Source organism: Pieris brassicae, chromosome 6 (genome assembly GCF_905147105.1).
Source record: "Pieris brassicae chromosome 6, ilPieBrab1.1, whole genome shotgun sequence".
Taxonomy (NCBI): domain Eukaryota; kingdom Metazoa; phylum Arthropoda; class Insecta; order Lepidoptera; family Pieridae; genus Pieris; species Pieris brassicae.
The window spans coordinates 16,774,385-16,791,511 of NC_059670.1; the positions used below are offsets into that span (position 1 = coordinate 16,774,385).

Here is a 17,127-nt window from a genome sequence, read left to right on the forward strand (position 1 = left end):
TCAAAACTTGTTTCGTAACAGTTAAATTCATTTATTTTATTACAAATTGCCGATGTGTCCAAACCATCGATGCTTGAAACACTGGACAGGCGAGGGTGTTTTTTCTTCTGGCGTGTTCCACACGCCTTGGTTTAAGGTACCTTCCTTTTTGTCTTCCTTATTGTGTTGACACAAACTTCTGAAATAATAATAATAATTGGGTAAGATGACAGATTATTATTAGTTACAATAGAAATCATATAATAAAAAACATCCGGTCAGTTAAGATAACTGGGCCAAATAACTAAATTCAGATGTAATCAGATCTTTGTGTTGAAGCATAATTACTCCTATGTACTTACTAAAGGTAAAATTATGTTAAATACATATAAAATCTTTTTTATTTTTTAAAATCTAGGACAAGTATCAAGCTCAAAGCTGTATTTACTTGTAGCTAAAATAATTTCGTCAAAAATCGTTGAGGCGTTGCTTTATAGAGTCTGGCTAATGAAAGCAGACGGCAACTTCAAAAAAAAATAGTATACTAAATTTTAGTTCAAAAGTTTGATATATTTTGTGGATTAAATTTACTTGATACTTGATTTTATTTTAATATTTTGTACATTGATAGTAACTGTATTTCTATGAAATTAAATATTATACGTAATTAGTCTTTTACTATTGATACTTAAAATGACTAGCATTGCATGGAAAACTAAAACTATATTTAGTAAAAAACACAACTTTATTCGTGATAATCAAAATCAGAATCCAAAAATCAATATGCATAGCTTCATCAGAGTCATTGCTGTTATCACTGTAGTGTCTCTCACATTGATTGTGAAACTTTCTAAATGTTCCTCTGTATTTATCTGACAGTTGACAATTTTATGTACAAACTTCAATTGTTCAATAAAAATAAATCTTCATTCCGCACTCCACGTGATAATGTTATAGTGTTTTTTAGAGTAATTTCAAATAAAGTTACAAGTTATAAATATTAGTAAAATATGCAGCACGATGATGTAAGTATGCATAACGAGGTTTTATATATACATTCCATGATAAAAATTAATAACACATTTATTTTATTTTAAGGTTGTTTGGGCTATTATCAACAAAACGCATTGTTCGCATAAAGTAACGTAAGTAACCTATTGAATGTGATAATGAAAAGTAAAGACCTACGTTCAAATTTGAAATAATTTGTGTTATCTCTACAGCACAAAGACTCAACATTTTTGCCGGAATGAATATAACCTCACAGGTTTGTGCAGTCGTTCGTCGTGTCCTCTCGCTAACAGTAAATATGCGACTATAAGAGAAGAAAATGGTATCATATATTTATATATGCGAACTGCAGAACGGTAATTCTGTCTTTACGTGTTTAATTTCCGAAATAATAAAATGTAGAAAAAAGTAAACAATGGGGACATGGATAGTTAGTTATTATTGTGTGATGTCTATACCTAATTCTATACAGCACAAATTTTGATTTTCAACAAATATACGCCACTTATAAAACTAACAATGTCTAGTTGATTTTATGAAATGGTTCAATCATTGGTTAAGATTCATGCATTTGGGCTAAGTTAAGATCATATAAAAAAATAATTAACTTAAGATTATAAATGTTAAAAATTGTAAAATGCTCTTTTTCAGGTTAATGTTTCCAGCAAAACAATGGGAAACAGTAAAATTATCCAGAAACTTTGAAAAGGCTATACATCAAATAAATGAGAATTTACTTTACTGGCCTGCTTTTATTAAATCAAAATGTAAACAAAGATTTTTAAAAATAACCCAGTATCTCATACGTATGAGAAAACTAAAACTTAGAAGAGTGTATGTATTCTTGTTTTATATTATCACTTTAGTGTTGGATATGTTATGGCAAGGAAATTTATGTTTTTTTTTAATAGAAAAGAGCTGGTACCAATTCAGCGAAAGATAGAGAGGCGTGAAAGGAGACGCGAAGAAAAAGCATTGGTAGCTGCTAGGATAGACAATGCTATTGAAAAACAACTGCTTGAAAGGTTGAAGAAGGGAACGGTAAGAAATATTTTGAGTTGAAGTTATTTGACTTCGAAACTATAATATGAGTTTTATTATTTAATATGTTAGCTATTTTTATTTGATGTTATGTTTTTCAAAGCTAATAAGTTAAAAATTGTCTATATTTTGATGATATTTAAATCTAAGATCATGTTGCTCTAATAGTTAACATTTGTAGTACAATGACATCTATAACTTCCCACAAATGGCTTTTGATGCTGCACTGAAAGCAGAAGAAGTTTCTGGTGAAAGTGAAAGTGATAAATCAGACGAAGATGAAGAGGAGAGGGAGATTGAGCCAGAATTAGAGAATGAATTGGAGAGGAGCATGGATAAAGTGGATGAGTTTGTTGAAGCAGATAGTGACATGGAAAGTGATGAGGTAAGTGATTATTGTCATGTCAACAAGTCTTAGTAGTGTTGTGATGTAGCAAACATGAAAATTAAAGTTATTTATGTAAGGGGTGTTTATAAGAGTAAACATCCAAATGGCTACAGATTCCCTGCTCGAAAGGATTCCTACCGCTGAAATCGTGATACTTGGCGATTTTAACGCCCACCATGCCGACTGGCTCGGCTCTGAAACCACCGATCACGCGGGAAGATCCTTTCACGACTTTGCTCTAGCCTACGACTTGACGCAAATGGTCCCTGCGATTACGCGAATACCAAATGTGGATGGTCATAAACCTTCTTTGTTGGACCTTCTGCTGACTTCACATCCGGAGACCTACCAAGTCTCTGTTGACCCGCCATTGGGTTCATCAGATCATTGTGTGGTACGGAGCATTGTGCCGCTCACGCGCCCTTTACGGCCTAGCTTTGCGGGCTGTCGCCGTGTGTGGCACTATAAGTCAGCAGATTGGGACGGGATGCGGTCTTTTTTTGCGTCCTACCCTTGGGGGCCCATTTGCTTTTCGTTGAGTACTCCGGATGCCGTCGCTGACTCTGTTGCTGATGTGGTCCTGCAGGGCATGGAACTTTTTATTCCATTCTCTGCGGTGCCGGTCGGTGGCAAGTCCCAGCCTTGGTTTAGGCGTTCGTGCAAAGACGCTTTGCGCCGTAAGCGTGAATGCTTTAAAGCCTGGGCAGAAGCGGCGACATCCTGTGATGCGGCTATCGGCGATAGGAGGGCAGAGGCAATTGAGTCCAAGGGGGAGGCGCTGGCGGTAAGTTTGGACATCGCGAAAGCCTTCGATCGGGTGTGGCACAGAGCACTGCTCTCGAAGCTTCCAGCCTATGGGCTCCCCGAGAAATTATGCAACTGGATTTCCAGCTTTCTCGCTGATCGGAGCATTAAGGTCGTCATCGACGGAGCATGCTCCGACCTTAAACCCGTCAATGCTGGTGTCCCACAAGGCTGTGTCCTATCCCCGACCCTGTTTATTCTGCATATTAATGATATGTTGCAACTTAGCAACCTTCATTGCTATGCGGACGACAGCACTGGGGATACGTTTTACACGGGCCGGGCAGGTATTTCTCGGGCTGTTGTTGAGTGCCGGAACAAACTTGTGTCTGAAGTCGAAACTCTTTTACGTGGAGTCTCGGACTGGGGTAGACTAAATCAAGTCGCATTTAACCCCAAGAAGACACAAGTATGCGCGTTTTCCGCTAAAAAAACTCCCTTTGTCGCTACTCCTCTCTTTGAAGGCACTCTCCTTAAAGCCTCAGCTAACATCGGAATATTGGGCGTTGACATATCGAATAACGTCCAGTTTCGCGGTCATTTGGAAGGGAAGGCTAAATTAGTCTCCAAAAAGCTTGGTGTGCTCAGCAAGGCGAGACGGTACTTCACTCCGGGCCACCGCTTGCAACTCTATAAAGCGCAAATTCGGCCCCACATGGAATACTGTTCTCACCTCTGGGCGGGAGCTCCCCAGTACCAGCTCCTTCTACTTGAACGTATTCAACGAGGAGCGGTTCGAATCGTCGACGACCAATCACTTTCCGTGCGGCTTGATCCCTTGGCGTTTCGTAGAGATGTTGGGTCCCTCTGCATCTTCTACCGCATTTACCATGGGGAGTGTTCAGAAGAGTTGTTCGGTCTAATACCCGCAGCTGAGTTTCATCATCGGACGTCAAGGCAAAATACAAAATACCATCCGTATCACCTCGACGTCCGTCGTTCCACAACTGCGCGTTTTCTAAGGCAGTTTTTGCCGCGCACTACCACTATGTGGAAACAGCTGCCCACTGAAGTATTTCCGAACCAATTCGACTTAGGGTCCTTCAAGAAAAGAGCGTACCAATTCTTGAAAGGCCGGCAACGCACTTGCGAGCCTTCTGGCAATGTGAGTGTCCATGGGTGGCGGTATCGCTTCACATCAGGTGAGCCTCTTGCCCGTTTGCCTGCTATTACATAAAAAAAAAGTTTAAGATATTTATATTATCTTTATCAGGCTGGATTCAGTGTACTTGCTATTTTTATTAGGATGCATATGCCCTTACAAATATAGGTAGTGTAGATTGAGGCACTTAAGACCGAGGCCCATATTCTAAAGCAAGTCAGTCAAACTTAAGTCTAGTTACAATACCTGACAAACAATGGTTCTGTATGTAGTTTGACATATGTTTGAATAATATGGACATTTGGTTTTAGTCAAAGCCAAAGTTTTAAGTCATTAATAGATTATTGTAATTATATGTGACTAAAGAAGGGGAATCATAGTATCTATGAATCAATGCCTGATAAGCTGATAATTAAATCATAACAAAATAGCTTCATCATCGTCAACCTCTTTATTTGGTCTATTACTGGACGTACGCATGCGCGGTATGTGGCCTAAGTCACTAAGACCACTGTCACTAAGATGTAGCGACATCCCTTACACTGGTCTCTTCACGTATGGCCTTATTTACACGCAATCGCGAAGGGAGTTGCCAAGCATTGTACGCTCCATCGCCCGCTGCCCGAATCTCAGGGTTTCTGCCGTGCCTTGTGTGAGAGTTATAGTTTCGTCTCCATAAGTAAAGACACGCAGGATGTACTGGTTAAATACTTTTCTTGTGAGTGCCAAAGAGGGGGTCCTCGCATTACTTTATTCGCTCCAAAAGCGAATGCTGCGAAATACGTCTCTAAACTTCAGGTTTACTTTTGCATCTCAGTCAAATTTTTGCCTTAGATAGGTATAGTAGGCTACGATATCTACCGGAAGTTGTTGTTGTCCAGGTCCTTTGATGCTGTCTTAGCTTTAGTCTTGGAAGAGTTCATCTTTAGGTCCACCTTCACTTGAAATATCTTAGGAAGCCATAACTTATTATTTTAATAAGTTTATGTTAAACTTTGATATTGATGGATAAGAGCTAAATCATAAAACTCAAATTTAAATTTAACCAACCAATACGGGTTTACTTGCGTTGGTTTAGATGAGTCAGATTAAATTGTTTTGTTAATTAATTTACTTGAACCTTAGACAGAAATCTTATTATTTATTAATTTTACAATGTTTTTACAAATGTTTTTTTAAATATTTTTTCAGGATAGTGATTCGGGCAGAAAGGTTGCTGCTGAAGTTGGTAGTGATTTTGAGTCTGAAACATCTGATATTGAGGTATGAACCAAGTATATATATTATCAGTAGCTAAAGATTTTCTTTTGGAACTAATTTTTAGTTTAATGTTTGAGCATATACAATTAATAATTGCCCTGTCTGAGTGAAACAAGTGTATTTTCATGGTTTAATACCTGTAATAAGATTTTTTTAACAAATTGGTCAGAACTTTTTTGGAAAAATTTGATTAGCTGTTCTGTTAAATTAATTGTGTTGCCAGAAGGAAATGTACTGTTCATACTTTTAAAACTTATTAGTGTAGCTGTCATTGTCAAAATGCTTGGCTTGTATAATACCTGAATAATAATTAATAAGAATTAAGAATCACATGCCCAACATTCTTACATTCAAAATTCTTGTTTATTCTAAGAGTAAAAAAGTATCGTAGATTTGATGAAATATGTCTTATAAGTATTGTTTTGCATGAGTAACTGTATGGAGATTGTGGTTAATACTTAAATGTTGGGACTAACATAAAGGTTTGATTTCAGGACATATCCGAGAAGTTGTCCACCAGAAAGAAGCCTCGTGTCGAAATAGAATATGAAACCGAACCCTCAGTTAGTATTAATAAGAGGAAAATAAAACATTGATTTATTAATAAAATGATTTTTTCTTATTCACCAAGATTTGATAATAATTTGAAACTTTTGTAAATCAGCTATTAAAATTGATATTGATACTGATGATAGAAAAATATAAAATCTTTTGAGAGGATTTTCTATAAAACATGTTTTAATGAATTTTACTGAAATTCATTTTTTAATGAATTTCACATTTGTCTAATACTTGGACACTTGACCTTACTTTATTTCGAGAGGTGCGTGTCAATACATGTAAGAGAGTTTTAAACAATTAGATAGTATTGAGAAATAGTGAAACTATTAAAGTTAAACAAACTCTAGAGAACAAGTCTAGTTTTTAGTTCATTAAGCATAACAGTTGAAATATTTATCCCTTACATCTTAACAAATATCACACCTTATATAAATATCCTATCTTTATGTTCGTCGTCTATGCAATAAACTATTGTTCAATCTTTGAATGACTGATTATGTACAGTTATCGGGTATAAAATAGAAATATGCCTAAAATATAAAAGTAAGGGTTTCAAATATTGAAACAAAGTTACAAATTATTTATTTTTGACATATGGAAAGCCTTCGAGTGGCAAAGAGTACTTCTTTCGAAGCTACCGACCTATGGGCTCCTCGAAAAATTATGCAACTTTATTTCTAGCTTTCTCGCTAATCAAAGAATCAAAGACGTTATCGGCGGAGCACATTGCGATTGGCTTAAACCCGTGAACGTGTGTCCCACAAAACTATCATCCAACCCTGTGATATGTGGACTATAATCTATAGAACTGGGGATTATCTATGTACTGTGCAGGTATTTCTTGGGCAGCTGTCAAAGGATGTCTAAACTTGTGTCTCATGTCGAGACTCTGCTACGTGGAGTCTCAGATTGGGGTTGACTTTAATGTAGTCTAATTTAACCCTAAGAAAACACAATTTTGGGCGTTTTCCGCTAAAAAATCCCTTGATAAATATATTGAAAAATATACCAGCTCCTTCCAGTTGACCGTATTCAACGAAGAGCGATTTGAATCGTCGACGACCAGTCTTTCCGTGCATCCCTTGGCATTGCGAAGAGATGTGGGGTCTCTTTACGCATCTTTTACCGCATTTACCATCAGCAGTGGTCAAAGGAGTTATTCGGATGTCAAAGAAGAATACGAAATACCACCGTCCGTTGTTCCACAACTGAGCGTTTTTAAGGCAGTATTTAATCAAACATCTCAATTTTTATAGCGGCTTAATTATTGTCTAATATTTAGGAGCGTAGGCAAGAAGTCCAAATTCCAACATTTTATGGAAAAAAAAGACCTGACGCCAATGTAATAATATATTGCTACGCATTATTTATCGAAAGAAAATTCATAATTATCTTCCATAACTTATAATATTATTTAGTTGTTGTATTGTTTTACAAAATTGTGTTAAAAAATGTATATTTTATTGCAAGTAGGTCATACTTTAATCTTCAAGTCGGTACGAGATTATTACCGACTTAATAATGCTAATCCGTTAATCAAGAAAGCTCCCTGTAATATTTTTCTCTTATTGAACTTTTATGTTGTTAATATATGAATTACAGTAAAGTCTCCTTAATCCTTACTCGCGCTTTCATTCCCGTTTTTACCATTCGCGGATTAAAAATGCATCGTAAACATAAAATAATCATTAGGTAACATTTACATTGAAAGCACGCTGGAAAAACTGTGGCGGAAAATGAGGAAGAATCTGTGAAAATTTAAACTTTGACTGCAGGAATACCCGAAACTACGATAGGACGACATGGCTTGAAATAGATGCAAATGACATTTAGGAGTTGCTTAAATTGCAAGATGAAGAATTGACTGAAACCAACCTAAAAGAAATGTTTAATTTACATCCCATTGAAGAAGAGCATTCAACAAGCATTGGACATTTAATTTGGTAAATCTTAGTGAAGGTTTAATGAGCTTTGTGATTCATGAAAATTGATCCCTCTATGGAACGAAGTCTTATTTTTATTAGGCAAGAAAAAAATACAAAAACCTTAAACCATTGCCAAAACCCGGATAATAATTAATTAATATTGTCAAAAGCTTCACTTTATATATTTGTGTTTCATTTGTCACCTTGGAACGTATTACTTAAAATCTACATCATTCACAAATAAAAATGTCAATTATCATTTCACATTCACGGTTTCTGTATTTACAGCATATTTACGGAAAATATACGCCGCGAAAAAGAAGACTACTGTACTAGTATATAAACTATTTATTACGTAATTATGCCAAAAGATTCATAGTACATTTCGAAAGATCGTTTACATGTTTACTACATCTTAAACCGTCGTTTATCTCAATGCAACTTAAAGCTCAGTTAACTCTGAAAATTGCAAGCAGTACTTAACCACAACAGCGTAGATGCCAGTATAGATACAGAGATTGGCTCGCTTTCTAATTGTTTGTCCCAAATGTGTGGCGACGTGAAACCAAGTATTGGATTGAGGTTGCATCTCCGTTAATTATGTCGGTTCGGTCGCGTTAGCTAACCCGGGCATCAAGGACAACTTACATGAACTAAGTATCTAAGCCAATTGACGTTTGCTATCTTCAAGATAAATTAGCATTAGTGTTGGACTAAAATATATTATTTTATTATAAGTCACTGCTAAATAATAAGTCAATTAAAGAGAGGAAATACGAGTAGTTAATACAAAATGTTTCTAAGATTTATAGATTAAGTTAATTGAGTTTAAGGTTTAACGTTTAGACTGATGTGTTTAATAGTAATATTTGGCCAGATAATCACAATGCGACATTGGTCTACCATACTTGGTTGGTGCTAATGAGCCACACAAAATATTTAGGGTTTTTTTATTCCTTCGGTATTAAGGTTTTAGATAAACCAGAAGAAAAGAAAACAAATTTTGTTTTTTTAGAAAAGAAAAATTTTCTCACAATATTTTTATTTGTCAATTAGGCCGTAACTAAATGTTGGCGTCTTTTCCGATACATATGTAGGTAATTTGCCCGTTGTCATTACTATGTTTTATGGGACTACGTACACGTTTTTTAAAGTAAATCTTTAACAAAATTTGTTTTGAATTTTGCACCCGTTTTATATAGTAAACCTCAGTTAAAACGTTTCAGGAGCGAGTACATTTTCAGACAGTGCCTTTTTTGTAAACCACACGCAGATGTGTTTAAAATCCTCGCATTTGTTTGCAAAAGTCGAATATAAACCACTCCAAATTGAAGCATAGTTCTCAAGGGAAGCATAAAAAGAATTTAAAATGGTGTTCAGTTGGTGTGATGTAAAATAATGTAAGATTAAAGACGTTTTAGTTTTACAGAACATGGCACCCCCACAACGGGCGTTTATGTATCAAAGCAGGTTTTTCTCTTATTATGTCTTTGATTGCTCAGCCTCTGAGAGAGTATTACTAGTAGTAGAACTTTTTCCCTTTGAAAAGGTACGTATATCGGGTATCTTGGGTCAGTTGTGCTGATGGAATACCTGGTTACGTCGAGGGAACTCCTTGGCAATTCTTACTATAATGAACCTTACAATACGCTATTACCATATAGCAATATGTTATTTTTTACGATTTGTACTCAGTTATAAATGATTTTGTGTATATTATTAGTGGCAAGTCGATGTCGATTGGCTAACCTTAACCTAATGACCATTAGCGGTGATGTTCAAAGAGAAATACTTCATTGTAATATTCAAACTCAAAAATTCTATTCCCGGTTCTGAATGAGAATTTAGAACTGAATAATCCCCGCGCCTAAGGATATTTTGTGAATAAATATTTGATTGGGCATTCAACATTAATTAAATGATTTTACTTTCATTCAAAGTTATTAATTATTGTGGTTTTTCGGCAGAATACTAATTAATCATTTGGTCAGATTTTGAATTGCCTTTAATTTACTAAATTACTGAGTGTATGAGACTCATTATTAATTCTTAGAGAATTTGAATGCCTACTTAGATTTTTTTCTAATAAAAATAATCCAATGGCGCTACAAATCTAAATGGGTATTTACCTCAGATTGCATTCTTTGTTTGTTTATTTTTATTCTATAGCTTGTCTATAATTAGGCCAACCCTGTTTTTGAAATATTTTAATATAAAAATAAATTGAGTTATTTGGAACACAAAAATTCTTTTACCCAGAGAAATATACGTGTTTTCCTGTGAAAAGAGACATATGTAATTTACTTCTTTGATTCCATGTAATGTCGTGCGGATAAGTACTACATAAAGTTACACACACAACTGCAAACAAGCCACTATGGTATCTCTGACATATCTGAACAAATAACCTAAATAAATAGCAGTCTTTATAGAGTTTGGTTTACTCGGTTTTTCAATCGCTGAACGAGACAAATATAAATCTAGTGATTTATGGTCAGTCACTCACAGTGTGTTATCGCGACGCACAGTCAATTCGGCCCCTGGGACAGGCTGCCAGGACAAAGGCCACACCCGATATTTGTCACGTTTACTGATAGAAGAGAAGATATATACGCGATGTGTAATGACGATCGAAATTTTATAACTGGAACCAAATAATTTATTTTTTCTTTTGTCTTTGTTTGTTTATTTAGTTATCACAATTTTTATTTACCTAAAAATACAATTAATTACATTAAGGGTCTGTCACCCTTAATGTAAGTTATGTCCAGATTTCTAAGTTCTGCGCTAGATTTATTTATGGCAGAAATTAGAATTGTATACGTTTGCAAAGTGGTTTAATTTTCAATGACGTAGTTTGAGGTTTAATATAAACTTTTGGATTTATATTGTAATAAAATTTGTTAGTTGCAATTTCGTTTAGGAAGATTTAAAAATCAAGCTATTCTCTGCACATCATTCCCATGGTCTCCGATGTCAGCAAAGCATTTTTTACTACTATGTAGACTCCTCTACAATAATTAAACACTATTACTAGTATTAAAGAATTAAAATTGTAACAGTAAGATCTAAACCTTTTAAAGACACAAGATGACGGGTATGTAGAATATTAAAATATATTTTATAAAACGCAGATAAAACGCGCTAAGATAGGAGATATTCTTTGACAAAAAATTTAGTAGCACTCAAAACAAGCATGAAAAGATGTCTTGAAGTACAAACGCTGTGCCAGGTGCATTTAGCCCATTTTTGTTGTAATTAGACTACTCGTAGCTGACTTCACGACCCTCTTCTTCGTAGACTCTTCATTTGTAATCTGTTCATTATTCATTGTACATTATAATTTATAGTAACACATTCATGGCTTACTTAGTATGTTTTATAAAGTATATTTTTGCGATACGTTGTAATTAATTAGTATTTGTTTCAAGACATTTTCTACTAATATTAATTTAATTATATGTTAGCTATTCATTTTTATGCGCAACGCTTTACAGTATACTCCATGGGTATTAATAATCAGAAAATAAGTTCATAATATATTAGGTCCTATGAAATTGGCGTTTTGTATGGGACGAACAAAAAGTCGAATATTTTTAAATATAATATACTTAATTAATTAAAGTATGAACCATTGTTTTCTATGCACTTTTGCCATAGGTAGTTCATTGATCCCTTTATTAAAAAAGTCAGTCGGACGGGAATCAATAAAGTCTGTGAAAGCGATTTGGACTGCCCCAGCAGAGTTAAATTTTTTCCCTTGCAAGAAGTTGTCCAAATTACGAAAAAAATTGTAATCTGTTGGAGCAAGGTCCGGGGAGTATGGAGGATATTTTAGACATTCCAATTAAAGCTCCTCTAATTTGGTAGCCGTCTGTTGTGCAATGTGTGGTCTAGCGTAGTCGTGAAGTAGCTGTGGCGTGGAGCGATTGACCAGCCTAGGTTGTTTAGCCGCTAGCTTTTCCATCATGGTTTGCAATTGCTGACAATAGACATCAGCCGTAATAGTCTGGCTAGATTTGAGAAAACTGCAATGAACAATACCGGCACTAGTCCACCAAACGCTTACAAGTAACTTTTTTGGGGTTAATTTTCGCTTGGGGCAGGATTTGGCTGGCTGGCCAGGATCCAACAATTGCGCTGAGCGCTTCCGATTATCGTAAAGAATCCATTTTTCATCACAGGTAATGATTCGGTTTAAAATACCTTCATTATTGTGCCGGTTCAGTAATGTAACGCAGCAGTCGACGCGCGTTTGCCGGTTTGCTTCAGTCAATTCGTGAGGTACCCACTTTTTAATCTTCCCAATTTGCTTCAAGTGAATTAAAACAGTTTTATCACTAACACCGCAGCCTGCAGCTAACTCGGACGTGGTTTGCGATGGATCCACTTCCACAATAGCCTTCAATACTTCATTATCAACTTGTGTCTCAGGCCGTCCACGGGGCTTGTTCTGCAGGTCGAAATTTCCAGAACGAAAACTTTGGAACCAAAAACGAACTGTGTTTTCTTTTGCAACATGACCGCCATACACACCATTCACCCTTCGAGTCGTTTTCGCAGCCATGGCGGAACTCGTACTCGTAAATAATGCGATACTTTAAGTTTTCCATTTTGTAAAATGAGTGACGCAAACAGAAAAAAACAGAAGAAGATTAACAAATGAATGACGGTCATCGAAGCACAAATACATGAGTAAATAGCTGTACAAATTTGAATTTTAAATTCCTAACCAAATACAGGTATTTGAGGTCAAAGTCAAAGTACGACAAAACGCCAATTTCATACGTAAGGACCTAATATATAGATAGGCATTTTCTAGGTGCTTAGTAACCCGATGTTAAAGAATTTGTGTAAGCTTAAAATATGACGACCGTAGATTTCACATCCGTCCAGAATAGCTGACGCTATGACGGTCAGTATTTATGAGTACACCCGCTTCGTAGGCAGGAGATTAATATAAAGTTATTGATTTATGCTTTGAAACTCACAGGACTCATAAACAATGACCTTGAAGTTCAAATAACGGAGCAATAACAAGGTGTTCCGATGTTTTTGTAAGAATGTTTATTGGCATTGGATAATTATATTCCAGTTTTAGTATCACCCATTTATATAAATATTAACAGATTTAATAATTAAATTATAAAACTGTGTCAACGTTTCATTCTGTTGTAAAGCATTCGTAAAGTATTGGGTAAAATTGACAATTTTAATGAATTTTGTCTTTAATGAAATCCGTTATTCTGAGTTCTATCGCGGCTGAAATCAATAACTGAATCTGTTTCTGTTAGATAATTTTCGGGCACCTCTTGCCTAGTGTGCCTCTTACGATATTTAAACAGACTACCGGTAGCAAAACCTGTAAAAACTACCCATGATATTGTATATAAAAATACATTAATTAAAATTTGTTTATAAAACTTTCTTTAAGAGGACACGAAATAAATATCCTAATAAAGGTATCAATTTTAAAACACTGGGTGAAAATTTAGGTCGCTTTCCGACAAGTTAAATATTCTGCTTGGAAGTAATTAAAACTGACATGAATTAGGTTGTGAGTGACTTCGGTTTACAAACTTTATATATGTTTAACCTTTAAGTGTGTACAATATCCAAAATTTACTTTATATAACTTTTCTTTGGAGTGTTCGATCCTCGTGAAATAATTTTTTCTAATTATCAGCGCCATTAATACTTACACATAGGGTGTATCAAAACATCGTCAGGAAACTACATTGTCAATGACGTCAAAATCGAAGGATGATTGAGGGACAGATTTAAAATCTCAGGCCTATACACTAAAATTTTCTTTTTACGTGCGCATTTAACATTAGCTCGAACGGTGAAGGAAAACATTGTGAGGAAACGGCTTGCCTTAGACCCAAAAAGTCGACGGTGTGTGTCAGGCACAGAAGGCTGATCACCTACTTGCCTATTCAATTCACAAACGATCATGAAACAGATACAGAAATCTGAGGCCCAGACCCAAAATGTTGTAGAGCCTTTGATTTTTTTTTTACTTTGTTGTAGTTTCAGATTTCGTTGTTTAATAATATAACGTCAACTATTACAATTCTTACGAATTGAACTACGACGAATTGTTCACGCTGTAATACGAATATGTGATTTTATCAAAAAGGTTGTCTTAACTGCAATTGCCCGGCTTTACCTATGTGTAATGAATTAAGTTGTGTAAACAAATCGAGCCTAAATATTTGTAGAGAATCAAAATTGCTGGGGATCAGGATTGATGAGAAGGATTTATTTAAAGTAATTTCCTCCGTTAACCCTTACGGTAGACGAGAGACTGAATGATACTTAATTGTTGCTTGTTGTAATCAATTTGGTTGCTTTATGTTATCGTTTTATATTACTTATATTATATGTTATAAAATACGAGTTATTGTACGGATTAAATAGTTGCCAACTTATTTAAATCAACGCCAAATTTCTTTAATTAAGTTATTAATTTTAGCGGGTTAGTAATAAATTCCGTATATCTCTAGGAGAAAATTATATATATTAGTAATTGTGTTTTTAGTACATTTTTTAATTCCCTGAATCCTATAACAACAGTCTTTTAATAATCGTTAATGTCTAACAGACAATTGTGTAGTTTATGAAGGAGATCAAGTAAAAAGTAATCGTTGTTGCTAAATATGGCGTACAAAATGGTAAGTTATGTTTTAAGTCAGATTATTCTTTTAAAACTCAATATTTAACTGAAATTCTATGAAATAATGCTGGAAAGTCCAGGGTATATTTTTAAAAAAGTGTATTGCTGAGAAGTTCACCACACGATTCAAGGTACAACCTTGATATGGCTGAAGTTTTCACTCCTTTTTCACAAAAATATAGTTTTGTGACTCCTTGATAAGACACACCTTACCAAACCACCATATTGTACCTTTCCGACCACTTGTGCAACTTCTTAAGAACTGTGTGCGTACACTTTATCATTCTGTTTATTGTAGTGTTCTTCAATCGTGAAATTTTTTTCATCGGTAAAGAGGATATTTCTATGCTTTTCACCTGCGTATCGCGACAGAAGGCGTTTTGATGGATCCACTCTCTTTAATTGTAAAGATTGATTTAGGGCGCGTCCTGTATATCGAGTATAAGCACCGAGCTTCAGGTTCTGTTTAATAATACGCGACAGAGTCCTAGCGGGAATCTTCATTTCTCGCGATAAGATTTTTCTTTCTTCGAGATTTAAGCTTCTTAATGGGGTTTGGACAAATTCTGGCTTTAACAGCATTAACAGCCTTTGTAGTTCTAACAGCACGTGGCCACCCGATATTTACTGGTCTTCGACAGACGAAGTGTTGTTGTATCTGTTCATAGTAATTAGTACGATATACGAACATACGGCTGATTCCAAGCCTTTGAAGTGTCTGGAATATGACCGACGGCTCCATACCCAATTTGTGCAAGGCTATGACTGCAATCCTATTTTCTTTAACACCCCTATCCATTGTTATTTGATATTGAACGCGAAAAAATATGTGAAATGGCGGAAAATTGAAAGAATTTTTCGAATTTTAAAAACAACAATTACAATGTTCCAAATTCAAAATAATTGAAAAAAGAAAAGTTTTTATGTAACAGTATTTATCTAGATAACTCATTAAATATTTTTATATTTAGAAATTAGGCCACTATTGTTTACAAACCCCGGTTGTGCGGCAAATTATTTTTATATGTGCTGTAGTATAAAAACTTTTCATATGTGAACGAAAACTTCGTTAGGTAAAGAGGATGTCTCAGAAATCTGTCTTAAATACAAGTAAAGGTATCTGTTGAGTTTCTTGATACAAGTTTTGCCCTTGCAAACAACATTTTAGATTTAAAGTCTCTTCGACAAAACATATATTAAGAAAAAGCTTCCTTGTAGCCATGGTCCATTAAATCACGTGTTCAGGTGGAAATGTTCAGTAATTAAGGGAGATATTAACTACTGGTATTGAGCAAATGCCGTGGCGTTGGTATTTCGATATTGCGGGACCATTTGCGATCGTTCGATTGATACGAAATATTCGGGATAGCAATCTCGTATGTCTACTACTACTCTATTAAAGAATCATTTTTTGCGAGTATGGTGAGAACGTAAAACAAAAGACGTAACAAGTGTACATTCCGTTGGATACATGCTACATCTACCCATCAAAATCGCAATCTAAATGTTTTGACATACTGACACTTTATTTAAAAATAATGTTCTATTTAATAAATTACTGTAATTTGATAAGAAAACGTTTTTATCACAAACCACTGTCAAGTTCAAACTCAAAATTCAAATAACGTAAGAATCGGCTGTATAAACGAGGCGAGTAAATTCGTGGCAGTAAATACGGATTAGGTGGTTGGTGAAACTCGGTGAAATGTGGTTATACAGCACTTGATATCGGCTTCTGACCACCCCAGGGATTACCAGAGACGTACCTAAACTCGCCTACTCATCTGATCTATGGCATTTTGCCTTTGTGAAGCCTATCTTCGAGGGTTCCCTCTGAGGACGTCCGGGTAAATGATTTAAACCTTCTGGGATGTTTGTTACAGAGCTTATTTAATTGTCGATTACTAAAGCTTGATAATTGGAAAATCAAGTTGATTTCGATATAAATTCAGATATATACTACACCCAATCTCTACAAATTATATCTAAGTAATTTATTATTCAGCCTTATTATATTACGTAATAATGTTTCACTGATGTTCAACATCGGTCAGAAAAAAAATACTTGGATCCATTAATGAATTTAAATTGACAAATCGAAGTTAAATTATTAAAGGCTTATAGAAATTTGATTTTTTTATGTATATACCAGTACAAAAGATCTTGAGTGCTTGTAAAATGAGGTGTTGAAAATTTAACTGAATTAATGAATTTGTCTACAACGCAAATAAAGAAAAAATAAATATGTTGGTATGTATTTTCGTGCCCCGTTGGAAGTTGCACATATTATCTGAATCAGGGCTTGGGAAATATCAATTAAATAGATTTAAAAAAATTATTTGCTTATTAGTACTAAGTGTGTGATCACGCGATTTGC

The 17,127-nt window shown here is 35.0% G+C and overlaps 1 protein-coding gene across 1 annotated transcript; it reads left to right on the plus strand.

Annotated features, from left to right (window-relative positions):
- The first annotated feature begins 882 nt into the window (after positions 1–882).
- On the plus strand, positions 883–6,194 carry LOC123710878 (protein MAK16 homolog A). The gene is made up of 8 exons (XM_045663159.1): positions 883–1,004; positions 1,078–1,124; positions 1,203–1,346; positions 1,642–1,824; positions 1,902–2,031; positions 2,213–2,416; positions 5,517–5,588; positions 6,080–6,194. The coding sequence occupies exons 1-8, from the start codon at positions 990–992 to the stop codon at positions 6,179–6,181; spliced, it is 897 nt and encodes a 298-aa protein (XP_045519115.1). The 5' UTR covers positions 883–989; the 3' UTR covers positions 6,182–6,194.
- The last annotated feature ends 10,933 nt before the right edge of the window (positions 6,195–17,127 follow it).

Bases quoted from the DNA above. Each gene is read 5' to 3' on its own strand.
- LOC123710878 (XM_045663159.1), top strand. The intron at 1,125-1,202 runs GTAAGTAACCTA...TTATCTCTACAG, and splicing joins CATTGTTCGCATAAAGTAAC to CACAAAGACTCAACATTTTT. The intron at 2,032-2,212 runs GTAAGAAATATT...TAACATTTGTAG, and splicing joins AAAGGTTGAAGAAGGGAACG to TACAATGACATCTATAACTT.